Source organism: Copadichromis virginalis, linkage group LG12 (assembly GCF_057382275.1).
Source record: "Copadichromis virginalis isolate Kocher_CV1m ecotype Utaka linkage group LG12, C_Virginalis_male_GT1.1, whole genome shotgun sequence".
Taxonomy (NCBI): Eukaryota; Metazoa; Chordata; class Actinopteri; order Cichliformes; family Cichlidae; genus Copadichromis; species Copadichromis virginalis.
In genome coordinates, this window is record NC_140629.1 from 17,035,380 (window position 1) to 17,050,982 (window position 15,603).

At 39.3% G+C, this 15,603-nt stretch overlaps 3 protein-coding genes across 3 annotated transcripts; 2 read left to right on the forward strand and 1 right to left on the reverse strand.

Moving 5' to 3' along the window:
* Positions 1 to 1,428: 1,428 nt before the first annotated feature.
* On the forward strand, positions 1,429 to 5,798 carry med22 (mediator complex subunit 22). The gene is made up of 5 exons (XM_085475038.1): positions 1,429 to 1,545; positions 1,764 to 1,917; positions 2,581 to 2,661; positions 3,090 to 3,298; positions 4,920 to 5,798. The coding sequence occupies exons 2-5, from the start codon at positions 1,795 to 1,797 to the stop codon at positions 5,110 to 5,112; spliced, it is 606 nt and encodes a 201-aa protein (XP_085331164.1). The 5' UTR covers positions 1,429 to 1,545; positions 1,764 to 1,794; the 3' UTR covers positions 5,113 to 5,798.
* Positions 5,612 to 9,417, reverse strand: lg12h9orf78 (linkage group 12 C9orf78 homolog). The gene is made up of 9 exons (XM_085475035.1): positions 9,253 to 9,417; positions 9,031 to 9,090; positions 8,861 to 8,912; positions 8,668 to 8,738; positions 8,509 to 8,586; positions 8,129 to 8,326; positions 7,828 to 7,964; positions 7,643 to 7,747; positions 5,612 to 6,082 (listed from the first exon to the last, which is right to left on the reverse strand). Exons 1-9 carry the CDS (start codon positions 9,327 to 9,329, stop codon positions 5,985 to 5,987), a joined length of 876 nt encoding a protein of 291 aa, XP_085331161.1. The 5' UTR covers positions 9,330 to 9,417; the 3' UTR covers positions 5,612 to 5,984.
* A 13-nt stretch (positions 9,418 to 9,430) lies between these two features.
* Positions 9,431 to 15,542, forward strand: nfu1 (NFU1 iron-sulfur cluster scaffold homolog (S. cerevisiae)). The gene is made up of 8 exons (XM_085475036.1): positions 9,431 to 9,552; positions 12,808 to 12,908; positions 13,135 to 13,270; positions 14,341 to 14,407; positions 14,501 to 14,618; positions 14,729 to 14,792; positions 14,892 to 15,066; positions 15,193 to 15,542. The coding sequence occupies exons 1-8, from the start codon at positions 9,494 to 9,496 to the stop codon at positions 15,223 to 15,225; spliced, it is 753 nt and encodes a 250-aa protein (XP_085331162.1). The 5' UTR covers positions 9,431 to 9,493; the 3' UTR covers positions 15,226 to 15,542.
* Positions 15,543 to 15,603: the final 61 nt, after the last annotated feature.

Genomic DNA, 15,603 nt, shown 5'->3' on the forward strand with positions numbered 1-15,603 from the left:
TCTTTATAGAATCATGGAAGACCTATTTGGTTCCCAAAAGGGATCCAGCCTTTCTCAACCCAAAGCTTAAATTATGTTTTTCTCCTTTGCAATGTAAAATCTTTTATTTCGAAGTGTTCGGTATTTTGATATAAATGTTTACTTTTCTCATCCCAGTTTTAAACAAGACGATTGCACATAATCACTGACAGAGTGTCACGGTTCTTGAAGAATGTGTTTTGTTTGTAACAGCTGTAAGTTTGTTTTTGTTTATTTTGTTTGTTTGAGGAGGGGGGGTGACCGGTGTTGTGTAAGAAACATTTGGAGTAACAGTTGATAACACTGTTGGACAGGAAAGCACTCAAAATACTTCTTATGCTGCACAGCCTGCCTTTGAAAACTGTCATGAGATACTATTAAATGAATGTAAATCAAAATTGTGTGCATGTGGTTTTTGTTTTTGTTTTTTTAAATGGTCGTCAAAACATTCAGTTCATGATGAAGTTGGTCCACCACGAGTTAAGTGTTATCTTTTGTACCTCTTAAATTTGATATATATAATTCTAGGTTATTAATAATATACCTCGGGCATAATGAAACATTACCTTGACCAACATAATAAGGGAGGCTAATGGGTTGGGTTTTGCTATACAATGAGGGCTTTACAATGATGACTCATTCCATACAAAAAAAAAAATTTTTTTTACATAAATAATAATGATCACATCTTGCCTCATAAAGATCAACTGTTTTTTTTTTCTCTCTATTGAATTAGTTATGCTGTCTTTAACAATGGTCCCCTGGGTGTTCTCATATTTGCCTACATTTTTTGCTCTTCTGGATGTAGTTCATAGGAAGGGAGAACTGTTTGTTTATTTATGTATCTATTGGTTTATTTATTTTACCAAATGAACTAGTTGTGGTCATATGGTTAGACTATGGTTGAAGTACATTCTTCTTAAATGTAGGTCCTCCAATGCTTAGTGTGCAAAAAAGATTTATTTTCATCGGTTAGTGGACTGATTGTTGGTAAAAGAAATAAATACATTATTATATCTAAGACATACTTTGGTCATCTACAGAAATGTCCAATTTGGGATTGCACGCTGTCTTAAATTTCATTTCATTTCTATTTAAACTCTGATCACATTCTTACACAACATGTTGACTTTATGCATTCACAAAAATGGCATCTTAGATGAATTTTTAAAAGTCTTTTTGTTTTGGTTATTTATATATTTTACTCAAATACATTGCTGCTACCTTATGTCATTGGGAATTTTAAACTAATTTTAAACTGTGTATATATAAAAAAAAAAATAAACCACCCAGCACGCCCCTGCGGGCGGTTTATCCTTCAAGCCCTGGGAGCTTGAAGGTCATATATATATATATATATATATATATATATATATGAGAGCAATTACCGGAGGCACCGGTAGAGTGCGGTGTTACAGGGAGATACCGGATGTGAGCACACAAATTTCAAGAGAAGGAGGAGGCGCTAACGTAGGAGTTTGTTTTACATGAAAACAAAAGTGATTGTAGAATATGTGGTAAGAAACGGTATGTAACAGTAATTCAATAATCCGTACTAAAGTGTATTCGTATACAGGTACAGATGTGAAAACTGTTTGAGAGCGAGACTTCGCTTTTGTTTTGAAAGCACGCGCCTTTCGGTGCTAGCTACTTGCGTGCTCGTTGATGATGTGTTTAGCCTTTTTTGTTTTATTGTAAACTTTATCGCCTAAAGGCGCCCGCGTGTGTTATTTCGGTGTACACAGGTGACGTGAGGTGTGTGTTTACCCGGGCACGATGACTACTCAGAGAGTGCTTCCTCAGAGCAAAGAGACTCTACTGCAAAACTACAACAAGAGGCTCAAAGATGACATCCGCTCCATTATGGACAACTTTACAGAAATAGTCAAGACAGCAAAGGTAACAGACATACTGTCACCTCCCTCTTTGTGTATTTTCGTGTTTTTACTACAATCAGAGCTGGTCACAACTCATTTCGTGCCTTGTTACTCGCATTTGAACATCATAATGTGGCAAAGGCGACCTGCTGAAGTTCAAAGCGAGCACCAACGAGCGCCAGTTCTCTGTGTGAAGGTGCAGTGTTAATGCCTGAAGAATGGCCAGAATATTTTAGGCTAATAGGAAGGCACTGGTAATTAAAATAACCAGTCCCTACAGTCGAGGTATGCAGAAGAGCTACAGCAGCAGAAAGTCGCACTGGACGGAACTGCTGTCAGCTAAGAGCAAGAAACTGAGGCTACAGTTTGTACATATTCACCAAAACTGGACAACAGACGATTGTACAAACATTGCCTGGTCGGACTCTCGATTTCTGCCATGACATTTGGATGGCACGGTCAGAAGTTGGTGTAAACAACATGAAAGCATGGATCCATCCTGGTGCTGGTGGTGTAATGGTGTGGAGAATATTTTTTCTTTCCACACTTTACGTCCCTTAGTACCAGCTTAGTGTTGTTTAAATGTCACTTATTGGTTTCAAATTGGTTTACATTGATTAAGTGGACCAAATACAACACACCATTATGACGAGTATAATATTCTACCACTTATCTCTTTGTCCAGATTGAGGATGAGACACAGGTATCCCGACCTACTCAGGCAGAGCAGGACCATTATGAGATGCATGTCAGAGCAGCCAACATTGTAAGTACTGCAGAAAACGCCTGACAACACACTCGTATGCAACATATTCAGGGCTTTATTGTTATTTATTTCTGTTACCTGTGGGGAAGAAAAAATCCAAAGCTGGTTACATCTGTTTCCAAGAAAGACTCCTTTGAATGAAAGGTTAACATATTATCCATGTAATTTATCATATTACGGTAAACATGTTGATGTGTGCACTAGCACTAGTCGAAGAGTCACATCTGGGGCTGCACTTTACTGTTGCAGTATCCTTTGTATTGAAATGTTGTAGTTTGTATGTAACTGACAGACGCATTACAGCCCTGTGAATGAATCGGTTTCTACACTTAGCGAAAAATCTTTTCTGTGCAGAAATTGACATTTTAACAAGTCATCACTATGATCATTTTCAAACCTGCTTCCCCTCTTCTATGTTTCTGTGCCAGGTACGTGCCGGCGAGTCCCTCATGAAGCTGGTCTCTGACCTGAAGCAGTTCCTAATTCTGAACGACTTCCCCTCCGTGAACGACGCCATCAGCCTGCAGAACCAGCAGCTCCGCTCGCTACAGGAAGAGTGCGACAAGAAGCTCATGTCACTCCGTGACGAGATTGCCATCGACCTGTATGAGCTAGAGGAAGAATATTACTCCTCCAGGTATAAATAGGCTCATACTTGCCCCCATCCCTCATCCCATTGCGCCTCTGTCGTCCCATTCCCAGCACCGCTGTTTCACATTTCACCATTTACACTGAGCCCTGGGAAGGGCTTGTGACAGTGTCTAAACTGAGCCTTTCATCAAAATTGTTATAGGTCTTTGTAATGAACCTCATCTCACCACAAGCGCCTTTACATTGTTACTATTTAGTGCGTGCCTTGACCTTTTTAAAAGAAATCATTATAAGAGATGATTAGAGGGAGGTCTTCAGTCTTAAAGTGGCATGCCCTTAAATATCAGCACTTTGGAACCAAAAACAGTAGATTTACTGATTTTACTTCTAATGGTTAGTGCTAGATCAAATCAACTAGAAGAGACACTATAGTCTGCTGTGATTAGTTGTTTCATGGATAGGTGACTGATGAAGCTCTTGGAAAAGATCTTGTTCATATTTTCATTGTCCCTTGTGATTAGTAGGCAGTCTGATTTAAAAACTACCCAATCACAGCAGAGCAACTAGTCACTGCCTAGGAACTAGTCTGCAGCGTCTGATGGCCTAGAGCAGGGGTGGGGGAACTCCACGCCTCAAGGGCTGGTGTCCTGCAGGTTTTAGATGTGCCCTTGATCCAAACAGAGCTGATATAGCCCTTGAGGCCTGGAGTTCCCCTCGCCTGGCCTAGAGAGATGTTTACCCAACATTATCTGGTAGACAGGAGAGATTCAGCATTTATAAATCTTAGTATTGAGAACTCCTTGTTCATTTATAGTAATAGAAAAAAATGAAAAGAATGAACAAAGTTTATTAAAAATCTATCATTTAAAGCACTTGATTTGCTGTTGTATCCATCGATGAATTGTTGAAATTTGCTGGGTGCTACAAAGAACACGTATATACATCTAAAGTCCTAAAGCTATATGGATTTATAGATATTTTTTTTCTGTGTGTAAAAGTATAATTTTAATCAATTTAAGATTATTTATATGTAGTATTTAAGTCAAATAAAGTTGTGATGGCCTTTTGTGTTATATTTTAAGGATGGTCTGTGCAGTTAAACACACACGTTTGCTGGTATTTATTTAGAGTTTCCACAATAATGTTTTTCATTCCGTCCCTAAAATCTAAAAGGTGTAACCTTAACATCAGTGTCAGCCACAGTCGCACGGTGCAGTTGTACATGTTTACCAGGTTTTGCCCGCTGTTCCTAGAGACCCAGGATGATTAAGAAATAAAGTAGAGACAAAATGTTGAAGTAGTTTGTCTTGTTTTCTGTGATCAAGTGTTAAGAGGTGTCTCTGAGCTCTGTTTGCATCATGCCAAATTGGGGTCTGCCATGCTCGGTGCACTTGCTCTGCTTTTCTGATCCATCAGCACTTGTTCTCACCCTTCTGCTGAGCTTAATCAACAGTCATCCCTCTAAATAGTAACACATGAATAAATTGCTGTTTTATGTTTAAGTTGTTTCTGGTGCTTCTGCATAACCTCTGTGCTTCTATCAAATGTGCTTTCACGTGCTCCTCTCTGAGTTGGTTGTGCTTGTTTCTGACCTGCTGCTCTCGTCTGCTCCTCTCTTTCTGTGCTGCACTGATTCTTTGCCTCCTGCTGGTTTCTGCTCTGCACAGCTACAGTCAGTGGGACAGCACTGACCTGCCTCTGTGCGAGGCCTACCGCCGTCGAGACAGTTGGGCCTCCGCGAACAGCAGCAACAGTTCTACGCACGGGGAGCGCGAGGACGTGGACGGGCCTCCATCTCAGGAGACGAACCCCCAGCACCACCTTAACGGACACGGGACCGCCTCCGTAGAGAAACCGTGAGGAGGAAAGGGGGACACCTGTCGGTTTGCTTTTGCCCAGTTTGGATCAGTTATAGCTTGTGAACCGTTGTTTGACTTGCTACTTTTTTGTATCGAGGACTTTAAAACTGGACTTAAACTTTGCAATGAATGGTTTCTTTTGGATTAACACATCACAAAAATAAGAGACTGTTGTATTAAACCACCTAAAATGCTTGTGTTGAGTGGTAGGCTCTTAAGTGCAACTGCTGCTTTCCAAGATCTGCATCAAGCCTAGTTACAAACTAGAAGATATATTTGATAAAGAACTCCACTGTAAAAAGTCTAGACTTGAATCACGTTCAGTAAAAGAAGTAAAAGAAAATGAAGACAACTTTAAACTCACCTTTGAAACTCAAGTACTTTTTTATATTCCTGTGTTAGACTTTGCATTAAATGTATTTTATTTTTTTTAAGAATGGCATTGGTTTACTTTTGTCTGTTTAATTTAACTGCACATCAGATTAAATCAAATATTACAATATTTTTGGTTCTTTTTTTTTATTTATTTTTCTGAAATCTTTAAACACAAATCTACAGCTAAACATGTAACAGTGGACACTTAAAAAGGGAAAAGTCACCGATTTAAAAAAATAAAAATAAATCCTGACCAGTTTAAGACCAGAATCTGCATCCTTAACATATTCCTGTCTTTTAAACTTAAGACAATCCTGAGCAAAAAAAAACATCTGAGACATTAACAACTGTACTGTATACAGACAAACAGCAGGAGCTATATACAATAATTACACGGTGTGGCCCTGATGTTAGAGCTATGCCATCAAAAGCCGTTTGGGATGCTCAAATGATTTATGGTCCAATCTTGAGTTTAAAATGGTTTTATATATATCCACATCAATATCGTCGATTCATCTTCTTGAACTTCTCATAGTGGTAGTCATCTGTAGCCTTCTCATTGTTTGGACGTTTGCGGTAGTTTGGTGGTGACGGAGCTGTGGATGAACAAATAAGTTAGAAATCAGATTAAAGGTTTCAAAAAGATTTTCAATAAATCCCCACACAGACACACAAGCAAATGGGGGATACCATTGAAAGTAAATTAAATGCAATGATTGTAATACAGTTTGTATCTAGCTTGGATAAAAAGAAGAAAATCCTGAAACTGAGAAATATTTTTGGAAATGCACAAGTGACAGTGACTTAAAACAAGAGTTTCACATTCTGAAAGGTCTGGCCCACAGGACAGTTTTCCACTTCAACTTAGACTTTATTCAATTTTGAGTTGGCAATGTTTTTGAAGTGTTTGAGTCTATGCAGTCATTCCTACTACAGATTCATGCCTGTTTTTAATTTACTGCTTCATGAGGGTCTCAAGGTCACAGCCATCTCCCTTCGTGTGCAGAGATTTCTCTTGATTCTGTGAAATTATTGTCATTATGAGTAGAGATGGCACGATGCCACTTTTTAATGTCCGATTCGATATCATAAATTTGGATATCTGCCGATACCGATATGAATGCGATACAGTGTATTTTGTAATCAATAAAACTGTTTTTTATAAATATCTTGCTGTATTTTGTATAAGTTCATACTCAAGTTTGAAAAAAAGACACTGAAGCTATTCTGTTATACCTGTATGCAAAAAATACACTCCACCCAAAACATTTTATAGTTCAGCAACACTGATCAATCTAATAAATTTAAACCAACACCATCCTCCCTATTCTGGTATTTTAAATAGTACTTACCTACCTAATTACTAGGGTTGCCAACTCCCAGCAAAAATTAGGGAACCACCCCCCCTCCCTTAATCGATGTAATCAACTTTAATTTAATGCAAGTGTAAAACAAATGCACAATAATCAATTATTTTTCTACAATATTTAAATAGATTCAACATCTTTCTTCAACAGAATTGCAGACTGCACAGATGGTACCTTCCCAAAGGAAAAAGTACTATAGCTTACTAGGGTGTATATTAGACCTAATAGTTACTATATACAATAATGGATTTCTATACATTTAATCAGGTGACCACTTTTGTTGTAAGATTCAGATAATTATTTATTCAAAGTTTTTAAATGACATAAAGAAAAATATTTATTTGCGCCCCCCCTTTCCTTGTTAATGCCCAACATGGCCCCCGACAGGTCTCGCAGACAATAGCCGCTCTATCACGTGACATATACTGCTCCGACGCACCGAGCTGGGTTACGCCAAGTAGCGCGTTTTGTGAGGTGATTTTGTGATACTTCGGATCGGATTACATTTTTTATTTCTGTCCGATATCTGATCCAGTAATTTAGGTCAGTATCGGACCGATACGTAATATCGGATCGGTCCATCTCTAATTATGAGATGATAAAATCTCCAAATTGCTAAGATAATTTTCAGAAAACTTGACCTCTGACCTTGATCTCAAAGTCACAAAGCCAAGTGTCCATACTGCCTGCTCGCCGGGGTGATTCCACCCACCCATTTTCTTTTGTTTATCCAACTGTTATAGAACTATTTCTGTGTACTGAGCAGTGAGCGTATCTGTAGTCTCTTACCCTCTGGACCTGGTTTCTCTGTGTCGCCCACACGCAGCGGTCTTGCTTTGGGTTCTTCTTTGTGTCTGTGGTGTCTCTGCGGTGCATTTGCATCCTCATGATAGACTGAAAGAAAAAGTCAGCTTGATCAGTATAATCCGCTTTAATTTAGGTGTGGAATATCTCGCTCTCTTCAGATTACTTACATCGATTGTGTTGGACGTAGTTAACAGCGATGTTCGTGGGTACAAATGATGTGCCGTGGTCTTTTTTCTTGTTTCTTTGTTCTGCCAAAAGCTTTGCTTTTGCCTCCTCTGTCTGGATAATGTTCTTTATCTTTGCACTAGAAAAGAAATTACATACACAAGTTGCATTAGTAAAGCTACAAGTAAAAAGCAGCATTCGTTCATGCCATATCTCATGCAAAAATGCAGTTTTAGTCAAAAGACTCCTCTTGCTGAGTGTAAAATAAGTGTAGATGATTACTAGAATATTCTCGGTACATACTCAATGCCGAGATCAACTTCAGGGATGCCACTCAGCATCTGATTAGACAACATCTCCTCTGTCTTCTTGGCAGAATTGACTCGGATGTTCTCGGGCAGCTCGTACAGGTGGTCCTCTGGATTCTTCACTTTAACTTTATGCTCCTCAGCCTCCACCAGGCCCTTCTTCTTTTTTAGTTCCGTCTCAATATATTTCATCCTGTGAGGATAAATTTATGATAAAACCATGTTGTAAACAAGTGTGAGGGTATCTTGAATTGTGTCCTAAATGTTGGGGATTTGAAATGTCTCTTCTAAGTAATTTGTGCTATATCTAACTAAAGTGGAGGGAAAAGAATCAGACATTGGGACAACAAAAAAGAAAAAAAAAAGCACACATACATATCTGCATCCTCGTCTCTTCTGTTTGTCTCGGCTGAAAAAGACGTCCCCAGGTTGAGGTCTGTCTCATCTTCTGTCCTGAATACATAACATGAAATGATGACATATCAATGCACAGCTTAGAGCAATTATGCTAAAAATAGTTAAAAACTCACTTACATGTCTCTATTCCGGTCTTTCACTTTCTTCATGTCAACAATTCCCCCAGTCTTCAGTTTAAATGGGTCATTCTGTGCGGAATAATCAAATAATGTTAATAAACGTAAGTTCAAAAAACAAAACACCTTGGTTAATGAAGCTATATTACAATTTAAAATATATATATATATATTTTACAAAACTGACTACCTACCTCAATTTCAGCCTCTGGTGGAAGTTTTTCTCCAACCAACAAGGCGGTCACACTAAATAAAAGAAATATTAAAAAAAAACTGTGATTGTAACTGCTCAAACCACAGACTGTAAAACTTCATGTAAAGTAACAGGATGAAACGTGTTCGTGGTTTGATTTATTTACGTTACCTGATTCCGGTCTGTCGTTTGCGCAAACTCTGTAGCTCTTTAGCCTCTTCCAACTTATGTCTAAACATCCATGAAACACAAACGATTGCAAACACATTACCTGGGCAGCTTGTATGAAATGCGACCACAAACTATCTGCGTTTAGCGATTAGCATTAGCATGCATAGCATTACTCTACAGGGCTTTTTTTTTTAATTCCTGTGGTTAAACGGATGGCTCTACCTGACTTCTTCGGTGGTCTCATCCTCTTCCACATCGGACGAGTCCCTTCTCCTTCTAAAGTTTTTGCCACACGGCATATTTTTAGATACAACACAAAATTATTTCAGAGTTTTCTAGAAGCTGGACTTGAGTGTAGCTGCTGCTGGAATAAGAGGGGGGACGAACAAATGTACAATAATAGTGCGTCACGTCCCCTTATTTACCGCGCCACTTCCGTCGTGTTTAGATAACCATAACAAACATGGCGACTTACAGGCAGGTCGGCAGATTGTTGGGTATTTCAGCAAGACTTTCTCGTCTGTAAGTTGTTTTGTATTTATCTATATCTGCATTGTTTTTTGTTTTTGCTTTATTTCATGTGTGCATGAATGTGTCGTTATGTTAAGCATCAGGGTCAGGCAGGCTAACGGTAGCACGCTGGCTAAAAGGCGGAGTGACGCAGTCAGCTACAGAGCAGGGAGGTGTGGGGATGTTTTACTGCTTTAAACGTCTCCACCGTACAGCCGCTTATTAACACTTTAAAGTCGTCAGTATCAACCACAACAAACCTTTGCAAACTTAAAAAAATGGGTTTTTTTTGTTTGTGTTGCACAAGTGCTAAAACTTTAGCCCGATTCTAATCTGCTTTTTCTGGATTATCCCGAGTTGTACACAGGGACACCGTTACTCTCGACAGTTCATATCCATAAGTTATTGCAGTTATTATAGTTAACAAAAATATTACAGGTTTTAGTATCGCTTAACTTGGTTTAAAAAAAATTAAACTGCCTTATCAGGCTTTCGTAGATATATTTATTTACACCTAAGAAGTTTATAACTGCACTGATTTTACTAAATCTTGCCTCTGACATATGCCCTTAATTCAATAAGTGATTAAAAAAAAACCCAATCTGCACTCACTCTGTAAACTAACTCAAACTAAACTGGATTAAAACATCAAAACAAAATATAAATAACAATTAATTACAAAAGGCAAAACTAAAATAACTTTCTGCTGGTGTTTCTACGGTCTTATACACTCAGACACGTCATTACAAACGTCTTTCTAGTACTGGGTTGGACCCCCTTTGCCTTAAGAACTGCCTCAATTCTTCATGACATGACCAAAATGGTTGAGGAGTTAAGGCAATGTGAAGTTCACTTGGTAAAATTTAGGCCCTTGTTTGTTTTTTTACCTTGTGAATTTCCTGTGCTACCATGATAAATTAAGTATCCCATGAAGCCTGTTTTCTCCTTCTTCTGGAACCATTTGAATTATGTCTTTAACAAAAACGGAAACAGTTACTGTCATTTAAAGAGCACTTGTAAATAAAGGGTTAAAGAAGCAAGCCATTATAACCACTTTCACAAAGGGATGTACATGGTGAGCAGCATGTCATTCTACGTATTCCCAATTTATCCTCAGATGGAAATAAGGGGCTCAAAGTATACTAAGAAAAAAATCTGCATGATTGCTACACTACCTGAAGCCTAAACCATTGATACAAGGCAGGATGGAGCCATGACAAATCTGACCGTACTATCCAAACATCGCTGCAGAAATTGAAATTCATCCCGAATAGGGATGGGTATCGTTTAGGTTTTATCCGATACCGGTGCCAAATCGGTACTTTTGAAACGGTGCCGGTGCTTAAACGGTGCTCGAACCGGTGCTTAAAGAACAGAGAACACAAAATTGGTCCCAAAACCTCTCGTGTTCAGCTGTTGTTGTTTTTTTGTAAAAAGATAACAATGTGTGCCTTTTCTGCAGCTATGTGGCATATATGGCATCACTCTTGGCTGGAAGCAGTGCTTAAACAATGGAAAAAACACAAACTTTGTCCAAAACCTCTCATGTTTAGCTGTTTCCCACTTTTTCTTTGGTCATTTTAGCCTTTTTGGCCAGGGTGAAGGGAGCATCTGCCATCAAACAAGAGGACAGCCGCATGTAGCTATGATGATGTTTGCTAGTTCACCTTACATGCATTAATGTAATAACGTGGTTAGCCTACTCAACGTAAATTACACACGAACAACATGAAGCTACTCATGCAGAGAAGAACGGCTGCTGCTGCATCATCATCCTCATCATTTCTGCTACACTGGCAGAGCTAGGGGCCAGGACTCTATTCTTCGGGTTTTTGGGGGATGTTGCTCCGGGTCCGATAACTGGCAACCCACCCGACGTGCACGGTGTGAGGTCTCGCAGCAAGCTATCAAATACGGCGCATTTCTGGGTTTAAAAAAAAACGCTATGCGTCGCCAGCTGTTTAATCGGATTCTTGGTGTTACCTCCTTTGACAGTATCACAGTATCAGCTTAAAGCACTTGTTGCAGGCTGCTGAGTTTGCATATTTTGCTATGAAGTACAGCCAGACTTTTGACCGCTTCGCCTTGGACATTTTTAATCTGTGGCTCTGCTCTAACAGAACGTACGTACCTGGCCCCGCCTACTATCCTCGGAAACGTAAAATGATTGGCTAAAAGTGTATCACAGCTCAGGAAAAAAAAGCACCGAAATAAAGCACCGAAATGTGCGCTGCTTTTCGGTCTGGTTACTACCGTTTATGTCAGAACCGGTGCCATAATGGCACCGGACACCGGTACCCATCCCTAATCCCGAATGTACAGATCAACTGTAATCTTTTTCTTTTTTTTTTGTTTATATGTATAAAAGAAAAATTCTTAATAAAAAAATATTGTTTAAAAAAAGAAATTAAAATTCATGAGACCAGGCAACGATTTTGCAGTGCTCCATTTTCCAATTTTTGGTTAATCCTGTTTATTGTTCTTAGCAGACAGGAGTGCCACACAGTGTGCTCTTCTGCTGCTGTAGCCCATCTGTTTCAAGCTTCAATGTGTCTTGCATTTGGATAAGGTCTTCTGTTGTAATAAGTTGTTATTTGCATTTGAATTTGTATCAGGTTCATTCTCATTTGACCTCTGACCTTAACAATGTGCTTTAGCCCAGAGAACCATTGTTCACCAGATATTTTCTCTTTATGACAATTCTCTTTAAACACTGAAGATGGTTGTTTGGGAAAATCCCAGCAGATCAGCAGGTTCAGGCAAATCTAACACCAAATAAAAGTAACAGACAGATTTCTGCTGTTGTCCACTTTCCTTGCATATCATATACAGTGCCATTTTTGCCTGTAATTGTATAGTGTATGTCTGTGTTTTCTATTTTGTAATTCAAATGTCTTATAAAAATAAATAAATTTTTAGTTATCAGTGAAATGATACAGACAGTTCTTTCTCCTTGGCTAAAGTAAGACAAATACTGATTGCACAGTGTATCGTTTTAAGCTCTGCATGACCCCTTTGGTTGTTTTACGTGTTGCCTTATGCAACAGTTTGTAATACAGTTTTGTACAAACACTGTGCACCAAATCATTTTAGTGGATTAGTCTCACCACACCTTCATGTTTTGAAATCATTATTTCACCGCTCCAGAGAGGAAGGCATTAGATGAAGTGAGCTGGCACGGGTGCTTGACATTTTGATTTCTAACACCATTCATTTATCAGTGTGAGCTGGGCTGTATTAAATGTCTTCATCTGCTGCATTTTTCAGTCTTGCTGTCAGTGGGTTTCAGAGCACTGGATTACACTTGCCTTCACATACCACGGGAGTTTCAAACAGATGGCTCTCAAACCCCATCTGGATTGTTCCTGGTTTGTATTCAGAATAATCACATGTGTAACATTGAATGTGTTAATACTGGAGTGATTGTCTTGAACCCAATAGATGCAGCTGCTGTTTGAGCAGGTGCCTGTAGGACACGTGACATTAGCCTTGCAGTTCAATAAAGTAAAGAGTTGCTGCACAAAATAAGGACACCGTCTAATGAAAAAAGGTGATTTATGTTGCATTCTTCTTCTTTGTTTTTTCTCTTCCCAGGAAGGACCATGTTTGTGCAGACGCAGGATACACCAAATCCAAACAGCATGAAGTTCCTGCCTGGCCGGACAGTTCTTGAAACAGGAACTATGAATTTTGCGGGCCCTCGTGAGGCACACTGCTCACCTCTAGCCAGGTATGTGAGATTACTGGTCTGAGAGAAATGCCTGATGTCAAACAGTCATCTTAGCATAACAGATGTAGGTAGATGAGTTTTAATACATGCGGTCAGTGCGGTGGACAGTGCACACGACAGGTGAAATAACTGACTGGGTGGAGTGGATGGAGATGAGTGTCAGGGGTGATTTGTGACAGAGGAAAAGCAGCAAGAGTGAATGAGACATTTTACAAGATAGTAGTGAGACCTGCTATGATGTATAATTTGGAGACAGTGACCCTGACAAAAAACAAACAAACAAAAAAAAATAGAGATGACAGAGTTGAAGATGCTAAATATTTTATTTAGAGTGATCAGGATGGACAGGATCAGAATGAGCATGTCAGAGGGACAGCTCAGGTTGAGCAGTTTAAACACAAAGTTGGAGAGCCAGGCAAGGCTGAGATGGTCTGTGCAGAGAAGGGTTAGGGAAGTGAGATGTGCAGAGAAGTGATATGCTGCACAAAGGGTGTTGAATATACAGCTTCCAGGCAGGAGGAAAATAGGTGGACCTCCAGAGAAGGTTGGTGGATGTCATGTAGGAGGACATTAGTGTGACAGTGGAGAACGATGGAGATGGAGGCAGATGATCCACTGTGGAGCAGCCAGAAGAAGAATGGATTAATAGTTTGACTTCTGCTAGTCACATGACAAGATTGATTTACCAGTACATGCCTTGTTGGTAGGGCAGTAACCAAGGCAACATTTATTATTACCAAATATAAAAAAGGTATAACCTCTGATACGCACAGAAACAGTAGACCTCTCTTCTCACAGCCCAGCACGCTGCTGATTCACGTCCTCAGTGTAACACTTTTACCTCTACTTGATCTTTATGACACTGCGGTGCAACAATTTTGAACAGAAATATTATTTTCTAATTCTATTCCCATTAAAATATTATGTTAATAAATGTGACTGATACCTGCACACAATTTGCACGTCTATATGTGTGTATTTATTTGTTACAATCATTGCACAACCTTCTGTATTAAGTGTAAGATGAATCTTTAAGTGTGGCGTAATAAAACCTCAGTGATTGTCTTCAGGCAGCTTTTTAGGATCGATGGAGTCAAGAGTGTGTTCCTGGGCCCTGACTTTATTACCATCACAAAGGTAAAGCCATGCCCAGTTTGTAAGAATTGGCACTGGCACAGCTTGGCATACCACAACTAAGAATAGGTTGGTTTCTCATCCTTCTTCGTTTAGGCTGACCCAAATTTGGAATGGAAGGTAATTAAGCCTGATGTGTTTGCTACCATTATGGACTTTTTTACCTCCGGGCTTCCTGTTGTAAACGAGGACAGCCAGCCAAGCCCAGATACAGGTATGGTTTTCAAACAGCTGTGGTCTACCCATTATTAAAACATCAACTTAGACAGAAATAACAAGCTGCTTTGAATGCTGAGGAACAACAATCTCTGCCTCTCCTTTCAGCACCGTCAGACGACGACGACGAGGTAGTTGCTATGATTAAAGAACTACTAGAGACTCGAATAAGGTAACTACTCATGAAGGTGCACTATGACCTCAGGGCCTGTTGCTTCCTATGCTTTTTGGGTTTTTTGCCTAATACAAGTCAATGTTCTCACTCTGTCAGGCCAACTGTGCAAGAGGACGGGGGAGATGTTCTATACCGCGGATTTGAAGATGGCATTGTTAAGCTGAAGCTGCAGGGCTCTTGCACCAGTTGCCCCAGTTCAATTGTGACTTTGAAGAGTGGCATCCAAAACATGCTACAGTTTTATGTACCTGAGGTTGAATCGGTGGAACAGGTTTGTTGTCTTTCTCTCATTTGATTTTAGGACACTGTTAATTTTTAAGATGTTAATCCTGACATCTTGATTTATATTTCATGTTCAGCACTTTAGCTGTAAAGAGCTTTTATGCGTGTCTTCCAGGTGAAGGAGGAGGAGGAGGCTGCTCAAGTCTGAACCACTGAAATCATACACATTCCTGTCTCTACCAGCTACCGACTTTAATGCAAGCAATAGTTGCAATAAAATGTGTTTGATAGCACAGCTGTGTGAAAGAAACGGTCACCATTATCAATTCAGATGTAATCTCGTATGTGTTGTTTCCCAGCTGTTTGGTTTTTTTTTGTACAGTGACAGTATTTAACAAGAATAGCCCAGTCACAGGAACAGCTGACTGGAATAATTTATTACTCCACATCTGTCAAGCAAGAAAAGCAGCCTTTTAGTTTTAAAATCAGTATATTATATGTGTATAAATAAAGTTTGTTATAATATTTTGTGACCATTTGTCTGCTTTGTTGTACATAAGTGTTCCAACTAGTGGCCTAGTTGAAG

What these genes read in the sequence shown, in the direction of transcription:
- lg12h9orf78 (XM_085475035.1), bottom strand. Translation starts at nt 9,329, where the DNA reads ATGCCGTGTGGCAAAAACTTTAGAAGGAGAAGGGACTCGTCCGATGTG. An exon ending in GAGACCACCGAAGAAGTCAG is followed by an intron (nt 9,091 to 9,252) that starts GTAGAGCCATCC and finishes ATGGATGTTTAG; the next exon opens with ACATAAGTTGGAAGAGGCTA. An exon ending in CTACGTCCAACACAATCGAT is followed by an intron (nt 7,748 to 7,827) that starts GTAAGTAATCTG and finishes TTTTTCTTTCAG; the next exon opens with TCTATCATGAGGATGCAAAT.
- nfu1 (XM_085475036.1), top strand. Translation starts at nt 9,494, where the DNA reads ATGGCGACTTACAGGCAGGTCGGCAGATTGTTGGGTATTTCAGCAAGA. An exon ending in CCCCATCTGGATTGTTCCTG is followed by an intron (nt 12,909 to 13,134) that starts GTTTGTATTCAG and finishes TTCTCTTCCCAG; the next exon opens with GAAGGACCATGTTTGTGCAG. An exon ending in CACTGCTCACCTCTAGCCAG is followed by an intron (nt 13,271 to 14,340) that starts GTATGTGAGATT and finishes GATTGTCTTCAG; the next exon opens with GCAGCTTTTTAGGATCGATG.
- med22 (XM_085475038.1), top strand. Translation starts at nt 1,795, where the DNA reads ATGACTACTCAGAGAGTGCTTCCTCAGAGCAAAGAGACTCTACTGCAA. An exon ending in AAATAGTCAAGACAGCAAAG is followed by an intron (nt 1,918 to 2,580) that starts GTAACAGACATA and finishes CTCTTTGTCCAG; the next exon opens with ATTGAGGATGAGACACAGGT. An exon ending in GAAGAATATTACTCCTCCAG is followed by an intron (nt 3,299 to 4,919) that starts GTATAAATAGGC and finishes TGCTCTGCACAG; the next exon opens with CTACAGTCAGTGGGACAGCA.